The sequence below is a fragment of the Manis javanica genome, chromosome 9 (genome assembly GCF_040802235.1).
Source record: "Manis javanica isolate MJ-LG chromosome 9, MJ_LKY, whole genome shotgun sequence".
Classification (NCBI taxonomy): Eukaryota; Metazoa; Chordata; class Mammalia; order Pholidota; family Manidae; genus Manis; species Manis javanica.
In genome coordinates, this window is record NC_133164.1 from 105,826,862 (window position 1) to 105,844,826 (window position 17,965).

Here is a 17,965-nt window from a genome sequence, read left to right on the forward strand (position 1 = left end):
ATCATACTAGAAATCAAATGATATAAGAGTCACTTATAATGTAATGAATACAGCTCCTAGAAAAGTTTTTCCGCTATGTTTTGGTGTCTGTAATAGAACTTGGCCTGCAAAGGATTTATGAAGGATTCAGTCTAGAGAATTTTCAAAATTCCACCCAGCAGTGGTATTCCAAACATTCAAGTATCAACTTGATTTTATACATTTTAATAATGCATTTTTTTAAATGTAGGAATGGAAGGGTCAATCATTCCTTGGTCCGCCTATGTGCAACCCTGAGCCGCTGTGTGGACTCCCTCCTGCTAGCGTGGTGGATCCAAGGGAACAACAACTGGATCCTAGAGAAGGCTCTAACTGGGACATTTCTAGAAATCCCGAGAACTAGGTTACACGTGCAGTCAGCCCTTTCTAGAGGAGATGAGAAACACATGTGTTTCTTCCCTTTTAGCTGTTTAAGTGAGGGACACATAAATAGCTCTTCATCCTTGAGGTTCACATAAATCATGCATAGATAATGTTGCACAGATAGGGTTCAGAAGTCTCTTTGGGTCCTGATCCTTTAAAGAGACTTCATCCTTTCTCTCCAAGTCATTTCCCACTGAATTTAAATCACTATTTAATAAAACAAGTTTTTGAGAGGGTGCTTTAATGAACGCTGCCATCCTGAGTAGTTTAAGGCTCATTGGCTCCCAGTGCCAAAGCTGAGGTTTCTCTTATCATGGGTTTTCCTTCTTCATGTCATTTGTGGACTAAGCTGGAAAACATCACCTTTTTCCTGAGACAAGATATGATAATACTGTGATAAAAGGCATGATAGCATTTTAATGAACACTAATGTTTGGCCTCCATTTTGAGAAAATGGGGCTCATTATAACAGTGATTTATAAATATGTTTTATCAATATCACGATGTTTTATCCCCATATCCGGCTTTATAGCATGTCAACCATGAGGTCTGCTGAATTTTTAAGGCTTTTCCTGGACCTGTCAGACCTTTCTGGAATTAATCTTTCATATTTGTACCAGCAGTTTGCACAAGATGAATATTTCATTTCTCGTGAATCATAATAAAGTATCCTGAGCTTTGCTGGCAGAGCGACCTCTGCAGTCTTTTATCTTTAAGAGAGAAGATTAAACCTTCTCTCTATTTTATGGCTAATGAAGTGGGTTGTTGGTCTCTTGATGCTGTCACTAACTGTGCCTCTGTGTGGTCTCATGTAAGTCTGTGATAAACTGATCACAGGGTGATTATAGCAAATCTCTTCATAAAACTAATTTCCTCCCAAATTTGAGGGTAACTTTTTGTAAGCAGCAAAGTTAATAGGTCTGAACTTACAGACTTTTGTAATATAAGAGCTGAGATACTCAGAAATTATAAAACCCACCATCCTTGGTTTATTGATGAGTACATTGACCCAGATTCAGAGGGCTAGTCAGTGATGGAATTAGACAAAAATTTGAGGTATCCCGACCCCTTGTGCTGAGAGCTTCTTTTGCAAGATACAATGTGCCTTTTTTGCATATAAGTTACATAAATTGCTCTATTGGTCTGCTTGGAGTCATCTAGGACTCTTCCTTATGAACAACCCATCTTTAATCCCTCAGTGACCCCCATTGGCTCTACCGTTGAAGGGGACCTCAAATCCGACCATTTTTCACCAACTCCACTGCAGATCTCATCAGCTCTCACCTGAACGGTGGATGTAACCTGCTAACTGCTTCCCCTGTTTCTTTCTAATGACCCCTGTTCTCAATGCAGCAGCCAGTGGTCCTTTTAAAGCAGGGTTTCTCGGTCTCAGCAGCAGTGGTGTTTTAGACTGAATGACTCCTGGGTGGGGCTGCCCCCAAGCAGTAGCACATGCAGCGGCATTCCAGGCCCTTGCCCCCCACACCAGTGGCACCCTTCCCAATTGTGGCAACCCAAAATGTCTCCAGACATTTGCCAAATCTCTCTGGGGAAGAAACTGGCTCTCCTTGGAGAACTGTTGCTTTAGAACATAGCTGGGATGCTTTCACTCTCCCAGGTTTCCATCACTGTCAGAGTTAGATTGAAGTTCTTTCACTGACCTGCAAGATCCTCCACCTCCCTGTGACTTCTCAGTCTTACCTCCTTTAACTCTCCACCTCCCACAGTCTGACCCTGCCCATCACACTCCCACCTCAGGGCCTTAGCACTTACTCTTTTCTTTGCCAGCAGAGTTCTTCCTGGATATGGGCTCTGTGTCTGTTATGCACTGAATGTTTGTGTCCTCCCCACCCACCCCCCAGCCTCACCCCTCACCCAAATCATATGCTGAAACCCTCAACCTCATGTGCATTTGGTGGTGTGCCCTTTGAGAGGTAACTGGATTTAGATGGGGTCATGAGGATGGGGCCCCTATAATGGGTTTAGAGTCTTCATGAGAAGAGGAAGAGAGAACAGAGTATGCTTTTTCTCTCTCCTTCCCTGTTTCTCTTTCTCTTGCTCCCAAATATTGTCACAAGCATGTAGATAATAATGCAAATCACTGTGAATCAAAAAATGAACAATTTCTTGGAAGGGAATACACACAAATTTTAACAGTGACCAGGTTTATGGTCAATTATTATGATATTTCATTTTATGTCCATATTTTTCTTATTTGTGTGCAGAAAATATGGGTAATTTAATTAATAATAAGGTTGTGAAACTTGGTTGGTTCTTTCACAATTAATGGAATTGATGTCAGGGTTCTTGTTTGCGGAGCTGAAGAATGAGCTTCACAAACAGTCAAGGTATGAGAGCAAGGTACAGGCTTTTATTTAGAAATAAAGTGAGAGAATAGAGCTATATTTTTAGGTATCTTTCTCTAGAGAATTAGTGTGACCTTGACTTTGCATAATGCTCAGCAGAGTTTCAAAGGGGACTTCTTTGCCCATTGTTACATTGCTCTGACTGTAAATATTCTGACCTGCTTTTCCCAGAGGCGCTCACCCTACTCTGACTACACCCATGGCCCCTGTCTCAGAATCTCCAAAGCTTGCCACTCTTCACTGGCCTCCAAGGAAGACACTCCTATGTGCTGGGTTCCGCTAGCTGATGCTTTTTCTAAATACTCTTAATAACCTTTTATAGTGTTCCAGTTGGCAGTGGTGCATTCATAAAAAGCCACTTACTTTTAGAAAGACTGAAGAAAAGCACAAGGATGGAGAAAATGTCTTCTAACATTTTACCAGAATGGTGGTGGGAAGTGGGTGCAGTAACTGTCCAAAGCCACGGCCAGATTAGGCAACACCTCAGTCTGTCTTTTAGGTGTTAATTTCGCAGGAGACCTAGGGAATGACAACCTAGATGTCAGACTGTGTTAACTGTTGAGCTGAAAAAAACCCCATTACAGTTTGCCCAGTATCACACAACAAAATCAAACTGAGGCTCAGAGATTTACTCTTAAAGCAGCAAAGAGATGAGGAAGCTACTCCTCTGCTCCAGCTTGGCCTTATCATTTCTCTTTACTATTGGATTTGGCCAGAGGACACTCAGACAATTGCCGGGGGCACACACTTCTTGCCCTATAAAGACCTCAGATCTCTGCAAGGCTTCATCTGCTTTGTGGAAGATGCCATGTGCTCAGAATGTCTGATGTGGAGGCTCTGTGTGGTCTCGCCAAGAGATTTCTGCTGGGAGAGTTGCTTCTTGAACTCCACGTCTTGTCTGTTATTTCTGAATTGTGCACCCTATCTTATAAAGGGAGGACAAAAATAAGAATCACTGTGTCAACAACAAATCGGGTTCAGCAACCCTTCTATGTGGATATGTGGTGGCGTTGGGCTAGGTCAGCAGATGTCCTGACACTAAAATCACTTTCCCTGACTCGTTCACTGTAGCCTTACAAGTGTTCACTCTTCTCTGTAGATACGCGAGAAGTGAATGGAGCGGTATGAATTCATATACTATTTGCTTATTTTTGCCATGGTCTCAAGGCAATAATTTCACAGGGGATAGGACTGCTGGATAAAATACAGGAGAAACAACAAATGTTAGTCTAACTAAGTATGTCCTATGCAATATTTATTTAATATAAGTATTTAGGACATGCTTATACTAAAATGTCACTTGTTCATCTGAAATCAAATATAATTAATGTCTTCAGCTTTTATTTGCTACATCTGGCAACTCTAGTGGGAGAGGAACTTGAACTGTCCTTTAAAAATTTCATTTAAATTTTCATCCATAGCTTCCCTATATTTTAATCCCATTAATTAAATTCCCACAGCAAAATGCTCCTGTGTTTCTTCCTGGTCTTTCTTTGCATTATTTTAAATTCAGGAGTAAATTCCACAAAGCCTAATTCATTTCAAATTTTCATTTGTTAGTAATAAAACTTGTCTTGATGTTGTATGACTTCAAAATATGTTAGTCTCTAGCAAAAGCTGGACTGTACACAATCTTTTAAAGATATAACTACATCCTGTGACAATTATTTTTACTATGTCTCTTATCAAAGTAGAAACCATAGTTTAACCAAAACCCCAGTGGTCATTTCTGGTCCTTTGATGAGATATACTTTCTTATTCTGTGCTGGCTGAAGTTGAAGTCTTGAATAATGGCGAAGCACATCAAGTATTACCCCAGGCTACAGCAGAGTGTAGGCTGTCACAGTTTTGCTCATCTAGAGACTATACTGAACCAAGGGGCAGCTTAGCCAGGCAAGTGTCTATAGAGTCCTGATATCTTAAAAGGCTGCAATTATATTATGGAGCAAAAACATAATGAAAGAAATGCAATCTGATAAAGAATACTATGTTTACCAAAACTTCTTTTGGGAGAGTATTGTGGCTATTGTAGTTGATCAAAAGAAATCTTTGGCAGTTTCTTGTATGAGGAAGCAAAAATATTCCAAGGAGCATTCTAAATGTCAATTAACTGTCGAATTTTAATTTTGCTTAATGGAATACAGTCATTTGGGCTCCAAACAGAATTTGGGGCACAACAGAGGAAAGACAAGATATTGTCAACAACAGCCCTCTTTTTTGGCTCTTTTTCCACTTTAGTTCACCATTTCAAAGAGAAATGTACCATAAATATTAATAAAATATTTGTTGAAAAGGTGTCAGTTATTTGCGTCCCTGAATCATCCCCATAACTTCATCTCCCTACTTAAAAAAATAATTGACCCAAATTGCAAGTACTCCTCAAGTATGGAAAATATAATAGGATAGTTAAAAGAACACAAGACCCCCAGGCTCTAGTCCAGGTAGTCAGATGTTTTGGAGAAGCAATTCTCCTACATTAGTGAGTGTGAGAATCCCCTGAAAGGCTGGTTAAAGCTCACACTGTAGAACTTTAGCCCCAGAGTTGATGACTGGCTAGGTCAGAGGTGGGGCCTGAATTTGTGCATTTCGAACAAGTTCCCAGGCGGTAGTGCCATTACCAGTCTAGGTTGGATTGTTTGAGAACCACTTAAAGAATTGATATCCTGATATCCTAAACCCAGTATGGTTAGTTCATATGGAGTTAGGGCTTCTATTAATTCATGGTTTTCTTGTTTTGCCTTTTAAATTCCCCACTCGATCTTCACTCTTCAGAAACTTTATAAGCTCTGTTAGAAAAATACAGAGTTACAAATGCACATATAATTGATGTTTGATGAATTGAAAATGGGTGATATCTCATCACCCATAGAATAATTTTACTCTCCTTCAATGGAGAGCCCTTTCTTTACCTTAACACAAGAGAAGCAGATGCAGTAGCATATATTTCTAAGGACAGATAAAGATGGCAGAATTTTCTGGATTGATTACAAGAATTCAGGAATCTTCAGAATCTCCAAGTGTCCCAAAGTGAAACTTTTTGTAATTTGAAAGAGATAAAATTATGTATAGCAGGTTCTATGGGGACTTGTATGACATTTTCTAATCTTAAAATCTTTTTAGGAGCTTCTTTTTACTTTGAGGCTACTTTTTATAAATTTCAGTTCTAGCTTTTATTCCTTTAACCAGAAGCTTTTACAATTTGGACTTGGGAAGCAATTTCTGACTCCATGGGGAATTATTTCTCACACTTAACAATGTTTGATATTGTAGATAAAATGTCATACCTTTAAAAACCCATTCTAAGGTAGTCTCCCTCTGTGACTGAATGGTCTTTGAAATTAACAAGAATAGGATAAGGTGAGCAATCACATCAGGACTTAAGCTTACAGCAACATTTTCACTATTTTTTTGATCATTTTGGTGAGTTTCTAAAATACATGAAGGACCTTTTCTGTCTCTAGATACTCAATAAATGTCAACTTAGAATATCCCTTGGCAGTGTTATCTCTAATGCTTATTTATGTCTGACAAAACTAAAGCATATCGATGTTAATATATCCCCTTTGGGTCACCCCTCAAGAGTATGCACTCCTGTGTATCTTCAGTAGGAAAACATTTCAGGTTTTACTGTGTCAACATCTGCTTATAAAATACTGTCTTTTAGATGAATAAGAAAAATTCAAAAGAATGATGTCTAAGAACAATATGGCATTTTGTTACTTTTTCTCAGACTGACACAGATAAGAAAAGATACCAGTTTGTTAACTGTATATATGATTCTACAACTAACCCCCAGTTAAGATTTAGAAATCTTCCCAAGCCAACATTTGGAGGGAGTGAGGACTGGAGACTCACTCATTCTAATGATGAACTCTGTTACCAGACTCAGGTGTAATAGTTTCTTAGTGAGTGGGAATTTGGTCCTTTCAGGTGTTTTTCTCCAAAATATAATCCCCTATGCAATTTTACAGCATGCCAAAAGGATTGCTTCTTGTATGAAACAGGGCTAGAAAATGTGGTTACCATTTGAGAATTCAACAGAATGCACACCCGCATCTTAAAAATAAAACCAAACCAAACCAAAATAAAAACTTTTCTAGTTGGCTTTCTTCTGGAAGAAATCCCCACCATAGTCATTCTAATGTAAAATCTTTGTAAAATTATAAAGTAGGTGGCTTCCTCTTGACTCTTCAAAAGTATTCTTCTGTCGCTTTCCGACTCTCCCAGATCATACCCTCATCGGCCTCTGACCAGCATTTATATTTCCTTGTCATGGTCAGTTTTATCATCCATTTTTCTCCGGTTATACATTAAGTCACTGTAGTTGACTTCAGGTTGATTCTTGGGTAAAACAATTTGATAAAATTATTTCACATTAGGATACGATATACAGGAAGGCAGGATCCCTCCAAGCAGAGCCAGCACTCTAAAAAAGCACAGAGGAGGGTAGCCTGAATTTACGTTTGTGTAATGTATTAGTGGAACATGTCTTAATCCTGTGTGAAATACCTCTCAAGGGAGTAGAGGCAGCTTGTACCTAATATGGGCTGAAACTTAGAAAAGGGGACCACTGGAGACATATCTGTTATTTTTCAATGGATTCTATTTGCTTGAGTCCATCTTTGCTAAACACTAATTTCTAATGCAGGTTACTTAAAGCAATGAGGTACCTTTATTCCAGAACCTATATTCAAAATGTTAATTGTACTAAGGGATACAAAAGCTCAAATTGCCAGCAAACTGCAAGGGTGGTTGTATTGAAGAAAAGTTAATCTTTATTTAAATTTTCTAAATTATGTACTCGCAACACTGAAAACTGTCATAACCGTCTTGTTTCAGATTAAGTGGATTATTTATTTGTGATAATGGTCACACATGCCCATTAGCATGCTGTCATAAACAGCTGTGTTAAATATATTATGTGTTCTGTGACATAAATAAGGTGTTCAACATGAAGTTGCTATTCAAAATATGGGCCCCAGGAAGAAAAGAAAAATAGTAAATGATTTTTAATATAGTTGAATTCTTAATTTATTTCTACCTTATTAATGCTACTTGTGTGGAAATTGTGGGTGTTACTCTAGTGAAAAATCTTGACATTCAAGGGCATTAGAACTTATTTCTGCTTTCCCATCCTTTGCGTATCTCAAGCTAGGTGTTTGCTAGCTTGTGTTTCTTTTCTTTTAAATGAAGATAACATGTATACCGAAGGGAGGCATTTATAGCAAAAGCAGTTCTGTATCTCATTAAACTTAGAGCAGGGTTCATTTGATAGAAGTCTGTAATCTATCCTAGTTCTGAAAGTTTCCAAAGAGGATGTTGAATTTAGACATCACCTAGTTCAACGCTTTCAGTTAACAGATGAAGGAACAGAGGTTTTGAGAACTTAAAAATTTGTGTGAGTTACAGATACTTAAGTAAGAAAGCCAGGACCAAGGGCAAAACATCCCTACTACTAATTTGATGTATTTTCCACTACAAGAATGGGTGGTAGTAATTAGGTTGACTACACTTCAAGGATCTGTTGGGGATAGGAGCTGACTGGACAGGGAGGGAGCGAGGATGTTATCTTTGGAGGTTTTAACCAATATCATTAATGGTAGAATTAAATATTGAGTTATTTTATAATTTATATTAATTTGAGCAAAGTTACAGCTGCTTTCTTTGGATTAATGGACTAGTTGGATGAAATGAGATTAGGACAATGAGATGCAGTTCACTTCCACAGAAAGAGAAAATAACAAACTCCAAACATAAGGTTTAGAAACATTGGATGAGACAGATAACACCATGGGGAAATGATGTGGAGATGTACAGCTTTATCTTCATTGAAAAGTAGGGAATACAAAGCTAGGAAAAATTCTGTCCGTTGGAAATAGTATGGGTCAATCCTTTAAGAGAATATTGATGGTAAGCAATTTAGATGACTGCCTCTTAAATGATAGAAAGCTAAGAAGTTACACAAAGTATAACAAAAACTGTTCCCATTACAAAACAAAAAAATAATAAGCTAATGGAGTTGGATTTGCTATCCTGGGGAAAAAAAGGTAAAAGATAATTAAAGGGGTAGAGGTATTTTTAAAGAAATAAAATGTTGCAACAAAATGAATAAAGGGCTGTTACAAAGTAATGTCCATCTCTGCATTTTCACAGAGGGCAATTCAGGAGACAAGGGGATTGAATTGAAGCAAGAAAATCCAGTTCATTCTAAGAATGATTAAATAGTGAGAACAAGATACCAAGGAGATTTATAGAATCCCTAGCTCCAGAGATCATTAAAAATGAAATTGAAAGTAATTTGACTTGACTGATTTGAATACACATTTGTCTGAGCAAAGGGTGAGCCCAGTGACCTCCAGAGACCTCATCCAAGTCTTGATTCAGCAACCCAGCATTCCTCCAAATACTATACTGCCAGCCCTGAAAAGAATATATTTAAACAAATTATACTTGTTCCACTCTCTCAAGATTTTTAAATGACTTTCTCTTCCTTCTGTTACTTCATATGTTTACTTATGTTTACAGGGGAAAAATTCCAGCTATGATATTCACATAGATTTCCTGGCTTATGGGCAACATTTTGGATGGAAATTAAAATTTGTGATTTTAGGTAGTGACTTTATTGACTTGCTCGTGCAAGTAGAATTTCTTACGTGTTTTAAAATTCACCTGAGCTTGGTTCTAAAAAACTTTTCCCACACTGTTCAGAGTTTATTTCTTGTTGTTAATGGAACACCATGCCTGAGTAGATTTTTTTTTAAATTTTAATGGTCACTATGACCAGAAGGCAAAATCAGAAAAAGTTCCCCACATCTTGGCTACTGTACTCCTAACCACTGCTACTCCAAAATATCTAGGTTTATTGGGACAATAATAGTTTTTTTTCTGTTTAAATTTTCAAGCATTGACTGCCTTGTGGTGATGGCCATGTCTAGACCTGTATGAATTCTTAAGTTCTTACATTATTACTTTTTGGGCCATTTGTTTCATTAATTGTGGTTACCTCAGTGGAGCCCTTTTCCCCCTCCTTTAACACAAAACCTTTGGTTTAAGTCTCATTTGTGCTTGGACATTTTTCAGAGCCACCAGCTTTTTTGAAGAAGTTATGTAAGGTAAAGGCAGGGGATTTGAGCCTGAGGTTCATTTAAGTGCGTGAACGTGTTTCCTTGTGCGCCCTTGTTTCAGGTTTCCAGATCAAGGCTTTCACATCACTGCGCTTCTTGGCAGAACCTTCCGATGCTGTGACAATGCGGGGAGGAAACGTCGTCCTCAACTGCTCTGCAGAGTCTGACCGAGGAGTCCCGGTCATCAAGTGGAGGAAAGACGGCATCCACCTGGCCTTAGGGATGGATGAACGGAAGCAGCAACTTCCAAATGGGTCTCTGTTGATTCAAAACATATTTCACTCCAGACACCATAAGCCGGATGAAGGGCTGTACCAGTGTGAGGCATCTCTAGGAGATTCCGGGTCAATTATCAGTCGGACGGCAAAAGTTGCAGTAGCAGGTGAGTGGGTTCTTCTTTCTCCATCTCCTCTTATCCCTTTTTTGGGATAAGAAAATAAGCTTTGCAGAAACAATGCACATTTTTAAGATAAACAAAGAAATGTATATGTTTATTCCCTCATGGTCTTGACTGACTTTTCTCCTTAAATTGACTTGGAACACATTAGATGGATCTGAACAACTAAAGTAACATTATAAGTTTTTTTTTCAAAATTAAATCTGCCTCAAGTTGTCCACTGTTTATGTCTAAGGGAAGACTTCTCATTAGTATAAAAATATTAGAAAAATAGTTTCCTAATTCCATTTTACAGCATCAGTAAATGCTGAAGTTCTGGTTTTTCTTTCTTTCATTTTTTTCCTGCAGAATTTTATTTTAATTAGAGTGACTTGACCTGTAACACATAGATCTCCAAATGAGAAATAAATTAGTCCTCCTAAATACCTTAATGTTTGGTAATATGTTGACTCAACAATTGAGTAATAAGATGAACAGTGTATCTTTTCATTTGGATATTTTGAAGTGGTGTTAACCCTGAAAAAGTAGCATTGAATGTTCTGGAGTCCATGGATATCATTATTTCTGCCACTTATTTTGGCTAGAGGGCAGTTATTATTATTATTTACTGATTTTTTTGTTTGTTTTTTGGCCCTTAGAGTGTTGGACATGCAAGGAAAACAGTCATATTTTTATTTGTTTCTGTAATGATTTGGCTAAAAATTGGGCTTACATGTATTTTTTAAATTTTTGATAAGAGATTCAAAGTAAGACAAATGGATCCAACCTGAAATAAATTAAGAACTTTAAGTGGGTTACCAGGTTGGAAGACTACTTTCACTTGATCTTGAGTTCTCAGTACAAATTTTAAAGCAATAGGCCATTATTTAATCATTTGATAATGGTTTTCCTTTTCCATGTCCCATTTAGTTTAAATCCTGGAAGACTGGTGAGAATGAGGCCTCATTTTCACCAGTAACAGTTTCCAGGACCATCAGCAGCACAACCAGTGCCCCAAGCACTGTCCTAGAGAAAGTGTGTGGAGGTTGGAATCTGAAAGAGGTGATTCTGTCAGGTGATGGCATAAGATTTCATAGATATACCATCGGTTTATAAATCCAGCTCATGCCACTCTTTTGTGGCTTCTTTTCCCCACAAAGCACTCTCTTTCATATTGAGTTAAACCAGATTGTACATGGGCAAATAGGTCCTGGTGGACAGTGTCCTCACCTAGATATGTTGGCCAACCATCCTGATTTAACCTTGCCTGACCTGGTTTTAGCATTTGAAAGTACTGTGTCCTGAGAACTTGCAGTTTTTACCTGGTAAAATTAGGATGGCTGGTCAACCTATGCAGTTGCACCACCACCTGCTTTGGCAATGGCAGACTGAAGCATGGGTGCAGAATGTCCTCTTTACTCAGGAGACACATGAGGGGCATCCTGACCGTGAAAACCAAGGCTATCAGTCACCTGGGATCTTTGAGTGATGGGTGTCTGAAATTTGATTGATGAGTACAAAGTGTAGAGGGGACTGAAAGTCTAGGTTGATTATGATTGATGAGGGAGGACAAGTGGAACAAGTGCTGAGGACTAAGGTGAGAGCTGCTTTCCCAGAAAGCTCCAAATGAAATGAAAAGGGGGTGATTTGATTTTGTCTTGTTTGAAAACTTCTGGACCCTCAGATTCTACCCATCAGTTGCCCACAATGCTAAAGTAGCTTTGCAGGTTTAATTGAATCAAACTGGTGTTTGGATGCCCTATTCCAAAAGGCAGATGCATATGTTAATGAAAATGCTGTTAATGAAAATAGCCTGGTATGTTGTGATTTCAGTTGTCCTGCAATCCAGACTCACTTTCATGCCTTCTGTTTCCCTGGTGAAATAAAGAAGGATTCCTTCACTGTGAGGCACTAAAATGAAGTGGCTTTGACTTTTGTATTCTGTACAAGGATAAGGTAGCAATTCAGTCACTGAGTTACAATCTAATATTAGATTGTATCATTTCAAGGCAATAAGGCTGTTCACAGCATTTTAAACACTTACCGTGTGCTGTTTGGTAACGCAGCATACATCAATGTTATGTTTGCTGAGGTTAAGATTGCCAAGGCACTGGAATGCACAAGGGGCATATATCTTCCTTGTAATAAAGACCATGGGCCTGATTTAATCTCATTTTTAAAGCATTAGCAGTCAATAAACCAGTCACCACTAAAAGGTAACAGTCAGGTTTGCTTGGGTGAAAAAAAAATTCCGTTCTGTGCCCTCAGGTGAGATATAGAGCCCATTAAAAAAAAAATGCCCTCCTTCCATTTTGGCTTTCTCAAAGTGTCTTTTGATAAAAAGAAATGTGGCAAATGAAATCCGTCTTTAATCAGTCAACACATTTTATGCGATGATCTTGCCATGTACCATTCATCCTATTTTCTAGGAACTTCTCAAGTGCTCTTTAAACCCTGAGTGCATACTTAGCTGAAGAGGGAGGGAGAGCGGGGAAGGTAACCAAGGGCTGCCATCCCATCTTGTTAAATGTCTCTGTGTAACTGGCTACCAACTATTCAGTAATTCTGAGTTCTATCAGTAAGGGATGCCAAGGCTGTCACTTCTCGATTGAAGAGCCACTTGTCCAGTATGGCTGTGGTGGCTTTTAAGTAGCATCTGGGATGTAAAGCCCCAGTGCAGAGAAGATTCTTATTCATTGGCGGCAGTAGTATAAATAGACCTAATGATGGTTATTGTGTTATTACAATTCCTATTATGAGGGAATGACAACTTTCAATATTCCCATGTGATGGTGCAGAGCATTTGAGAGAAGGGTGATACAGGCTACAGACACTGAGCCATGTAAAGTGTCCTCCTGGGTCAGATATCTGCCTTTGCAATCTAACGGCACAAACTGACAAGCCTGAACTGAGTATTCAGAAAGTTGAAGTGATGCAGTTTATTAGCTTTGTCAAAATCTGTTTGACCACAAGATTCTTTTCTTACAAGTCGATCTACTATTATGTCAGTGGAGCTAATATAGATCGGGAGTTCTAGTTGAAGCAGCTACTACTGTCGGTTCGGAAAAAGATGCTGAGCAGCGTTCTCAACTGAGCCTCCTTAATGCCCTTCCAACTGCAAAAAAAAAATTCACTCAAACTGGGTTCACTGGAGTTAATTGGTCTAGATTGGAAGGTTAACATTACTTTTTCTCCTGGTGGGGTTAGGATAGTGGGGAAAGGGGAGAGGAGTCAATGCCAATGAGGAAGAAAGCCAGATCACGGCAGAGCTCCTCTGGATAATCGTCAACATACCATCTCACATCACAGTTGGAACCTAAATGTTGTCTCTGTGCCTCTTCACACTTAGGGATGGAGAGGGACCAGCCCCTCCTCCCTCAGGTGAAGCAACACTGACTTCAGGGTACATTGTAGAGCATGCATCCAGGTAGTTTCTTCTTTTGTTAATTTTTTAATCATTTACATCTTGAATATCGAAACCATTGACTTGCTTCTGTATAACACTTAGCTCTTTGCACCATATATTCGTATGCATTATCTCATAATGTTCAGAAAGGTTGTATGATTTGTCAAATTTCCAAATTGACAAAGGACAAATGGGAAGGAGGTAGTGACTTTCTAATGGTAGACGCTGGAACTCAGATGGCCTGCCTCTAGCATATACTTACTCCCTTATCAGTTTGCTTCGATCATAGGACCATGCTTACGGGCACTGTGAGAGTTTCTTATCCAGTCGGTCATTTCTTTTTAACCAATGAAACTCTCCAAAGTAAAAGCTAAGGAATAATAACTATAATAATTTGCTTCATTTATTCATTTAATTCCTTGAAAATATCAATTTGTTTGAAAACACTATGATTTGGCTGTTTTCTCCTAAGACAAAATTTTGCTGTCATGGGTATACATTAAATAATGATATATTGTTTTAAAAATAAGCTTGTAGTCTTTCTAGGAGGAAGACTAGTTATCTTTTCTCTTTTAAGTGGTTCTATAATTCAGGCTAAATTTGATTTTTGTTTTACTTTTAATGATTCTTGTTTCTTGAAAATCAAGAAAATAAAAATTCAACTAAATTGCCTTTACTTGAGTTATTTCAGGAGCCCTTTTTTTCCTTCCCTGTTACAATAGATGTTTCAAGATGCAAATTGTTACACTCTGCTTTTAAATAACACAGGCATTATAATTAAAATTCCGCTGTGTTAAAAAAATAGTAATTAGTTACTTGAGGAGTTGTTTCAGTGAATTTCCTTCCAGAATGCCTCCCATTTAAATGACTTATGAAATAATTAGTGAAAGCATATTATGGTGAGAGTAGCTAGAATCACCTCAGCAGAATGGAGCATTTTGTGAAATAATAAGCTGACCTTTATGTTTTTACTTAAAAGGGAACAGAAAAAGGAGCTTGTCTTAAGAGAAGGGAGAATAAACCACATTGCCTCGGGTCACTTAAATGTTACATAAATGAAACAGCAAGAAAAATGCTCATATTCTTGTTCTCTACAGGAACAAATATAAGAATCTTGCCTAGAAGGTCAAGTTCATCCAGTCAAGCAGTTTGGAAATTGTATCCCAAGGCCCTTGAATACTCTCAGAATTCTATTTTGGGAAGGTGCAGTTACAGAGCAAATCTCCCCGATTTAAACCATAGGTGTATTGTTTATTTTCAAATGATACACGGGAAAATAAATTGTTCTGACTCTGTAATTCTTAATGGTGTTAATTATCTCCATATAGCTAAATGTTCATATGGTTTTGTGGGTAAAAACATGAGAGAGAAAGAAAATATAAGGAAGAAATGTAGTGGTATAAGTAATCACCATATGTGTGCTAATCGTATAATTTTCTTTAAATTTTAGTGCTAAATAAAACTGGGATAATCACCAATATTGCCCCAATGCCTACTTATCCACATACTCCCACACCCTGAACTTAAATAATTGTATTTTAAGGAATAGGTTTTTAGTTGCCTCCTTTCTAAGTCAATTCACTCTGCAATAAAATTAAAACGGAAATATATTCCTGAAAAATATGCAGAGTGGAAAGACACCTTCTACATTATAAAAATTACAAAAGAGAACTTGACAGGGCTTTTTATAGTAGAAACATCAACAAAATAACTTAATTTTTTTTCCAACCTTTTATTTCTTTTTGTTATTAATTCTAATTCATGTGACAATGGAAATAGCTAATTATTCATTCTAAAAATCAGTATCTTAAGAGCACTCGTCTTTTATTCAACCCTTAAACTGACTAGTGTCAATTTTGCTAGTACTATCATAAAAATGAAGAAGTAATATTTAAAATAACTCAGTAATAGTAACAAAAAACTCTTGAATTCTAGAAGACCCTTTTGGAATATGAAAGCTTGTTTTTTTTTGATAAATAACAAGCTAACAAAGGCGTAAGTCAGAGTAAGTAGTTATCTCAGGTTGGCCTAATTGTAAATCTTTGATGAAATTGCAGCTGATAATAAATTTTACATTTATGAAACAATCACTGGAACTGATTTTTGCCTATTATTTTTTAATGTCCATGGCAAAATTTATTATTTAAATTTAATATTACATAAATACCTTTGAATTAAGATAATTTATGTTTTGGATACAAAGGTTTTCTACAAAGTAAGGAAACATTCAAACTTAGTGGGTGTTGTGCAAACTTCATGGAAAACCCCAGTGTCTGTAGTCACTAAATCACCTTAAACATTTCCTGTCAGGATCAGCATACACAGATGAAAGTACTGAGTACCATTAGTGAAAACACTCATCTCCCTTTAAGAATTAACTATGTTATAATAGTCTAATTTTATATTTGAACCAATATCTGTGCATCCTATAATACAGCTGGAAGTTGTTGGGAGCCTGTTGCCTGGGCCGCAGAGGTAAGTGTTCTCCACTGACAGGCAAGTTGAAAACCTCCCAAAGAATTTTGAGAAGCCACCCTTTTGTGACAATTCATCACAGGTCCTTAACTGAGCCTTATCATTAAATTACACTCAGTTATGGAGGCGGCTGCTCTAATTGGCCCACATAAAGCAATGGGACTGTGATATTGTGATTTATAATAAGAAATAGATATTTGGTCTATGTTCCTCTTTCTGGAATAGAGCTCCTTAAAACTATTGGAATTTCCTTAGAGATGAGAGAGAGCCATATAGGGATCCTTTGGTATGTGATGTTGACTCTTGGGTACCAAGTATGAATGGTGCTGGTCGCCAGGAGAATCAACCCTGTGATCCGAACGTCTGAACTTTCAGTCCCGCCCCCCTGACCTCCAGGGAGGGAAAAGGAGCTGAAAGTCGACTCAGTTGGTAATGGCCAGTGAATTATTCCATCATGCCTATATAATGAAGCCCCCATAAAATCCCAAAAGGACAGGGTTCAGAGCTTCTGGGTTGCTGAACACAAGGAGAAGTTGGGACAGTGGAAAACCTGGAGAGGACAGGGAAGCTCCTGCCTTTCCCCCATACCTTGCCCTATACATCCCTTCCATCTGGCTGTTCTGAATCATATCCTATTATAATAAAAGGGTGATCTAATGAAGTATGATGTTTCTCTGAGTTCTGTTAGCTACTCAAGCAAATTAATCTAACTTGAGGAGCAGATAATTGGAATCTCCAATATGTAGCCAGTTAGTCATAAGCACAACTAATAATCTGGACTTGTGATTGGCATCTGAAATGGACAGGGTGGTATAGTCTTGTGGGACTGAACTCAACCTGTGGAATCCGATGCTATCTCTGGGTAGATAGACTTCAGAATCGAGTTGAACTTCAAGGACATCCACTTGGTGTCCAGAGAATCTATGGTGGTGTGGGAAACCTCCCTCCATATATTGGAATTAGGCTCAAGAATCCAAAGTAGGGGCTCTAATTTCTGGAGGACAGTGAAGACATGAATTACTCTAGAATATCTAACTCAGAATCTAGTGAGCAGGGGTCAGAGTAACTGCACATAAGTAGTTTTGATAGACATCAGTACAGGTAGAGAGTATGTGTGTGTATAAGAGAATCTGTACTCTATTGTCTGCATATTTCCCATTTAAATAATTAGATTACATATCCTGTATTTTAACCTAGATCATTCAGAGATATTTGGACATAAGTACAGAACATACAGCACTCACATACAGTCACACACCTTTCCATTTAGATAGCTCTTCCTATCTAAGTGTCTATGTCTTAAATCTATTGATGAATATCTCAGTCATAAAATCTACTATTAGATTTATGACCCCTGTACTTGTATTGTTTGTTTATAAACATTGTTAAAAATAGTATTTTACACACACAAAATATATGTGTGTGTGTGTGTGTGTATGTTTCAGTGTAACCCTGAAGCTCTACCACCCTTTCAAAGGACTATTCATGAAGTTTCATTTGCTGAGATTTCACCTAGAGCATTTCACCAACTAGAAGTCTATTTAAGAAAGTATGTTTAAAGATGATTAAAATCTATATAGCTTCAACATTAAGTTTCAGTTCTGGTTGATTTTATCAGACTGGATTTTTGTGGTCCCTCTTTTAAGGAAAATTCATCTCTAAAGACTGGAACAAGACATGAAAATTAGCATTTCCATGATCCAAGCATTGCTTCTAGGGGCATACTTTATGTCCTTCAGACATTGGGCACTTCGTGAGCTAACATTGTGGCTATTTCTCTACTGGTTATTTCCAGTTGAGTCTCAGCCCAGGAGGT

The 17,965-nt window shown here is 37.8% G+C and overlaps 1 protein-coding gene across 1 annotated transcript in view; it reads left to right on the top strand.

The window, feature by feature from the left end:
- The window catches only part of DCC (DCC netrin 1 receptor), a 1,116,938-nt gene that overhangs the window by 370,699 nt on the left and 728,274 nt on the right, over positions 1-17,965 (top strand). Inside the window, exon 2 of the mRNA XM_037016530.2 lies at positions 9,954-10,274. Coding sequence (XP_036872425.2) covers positions 9,954-10,274 — 321 coding nt within the window. The remainder of the gene's footprint in view (positions 1-9,953; positions 10,275-17,965) is intronic.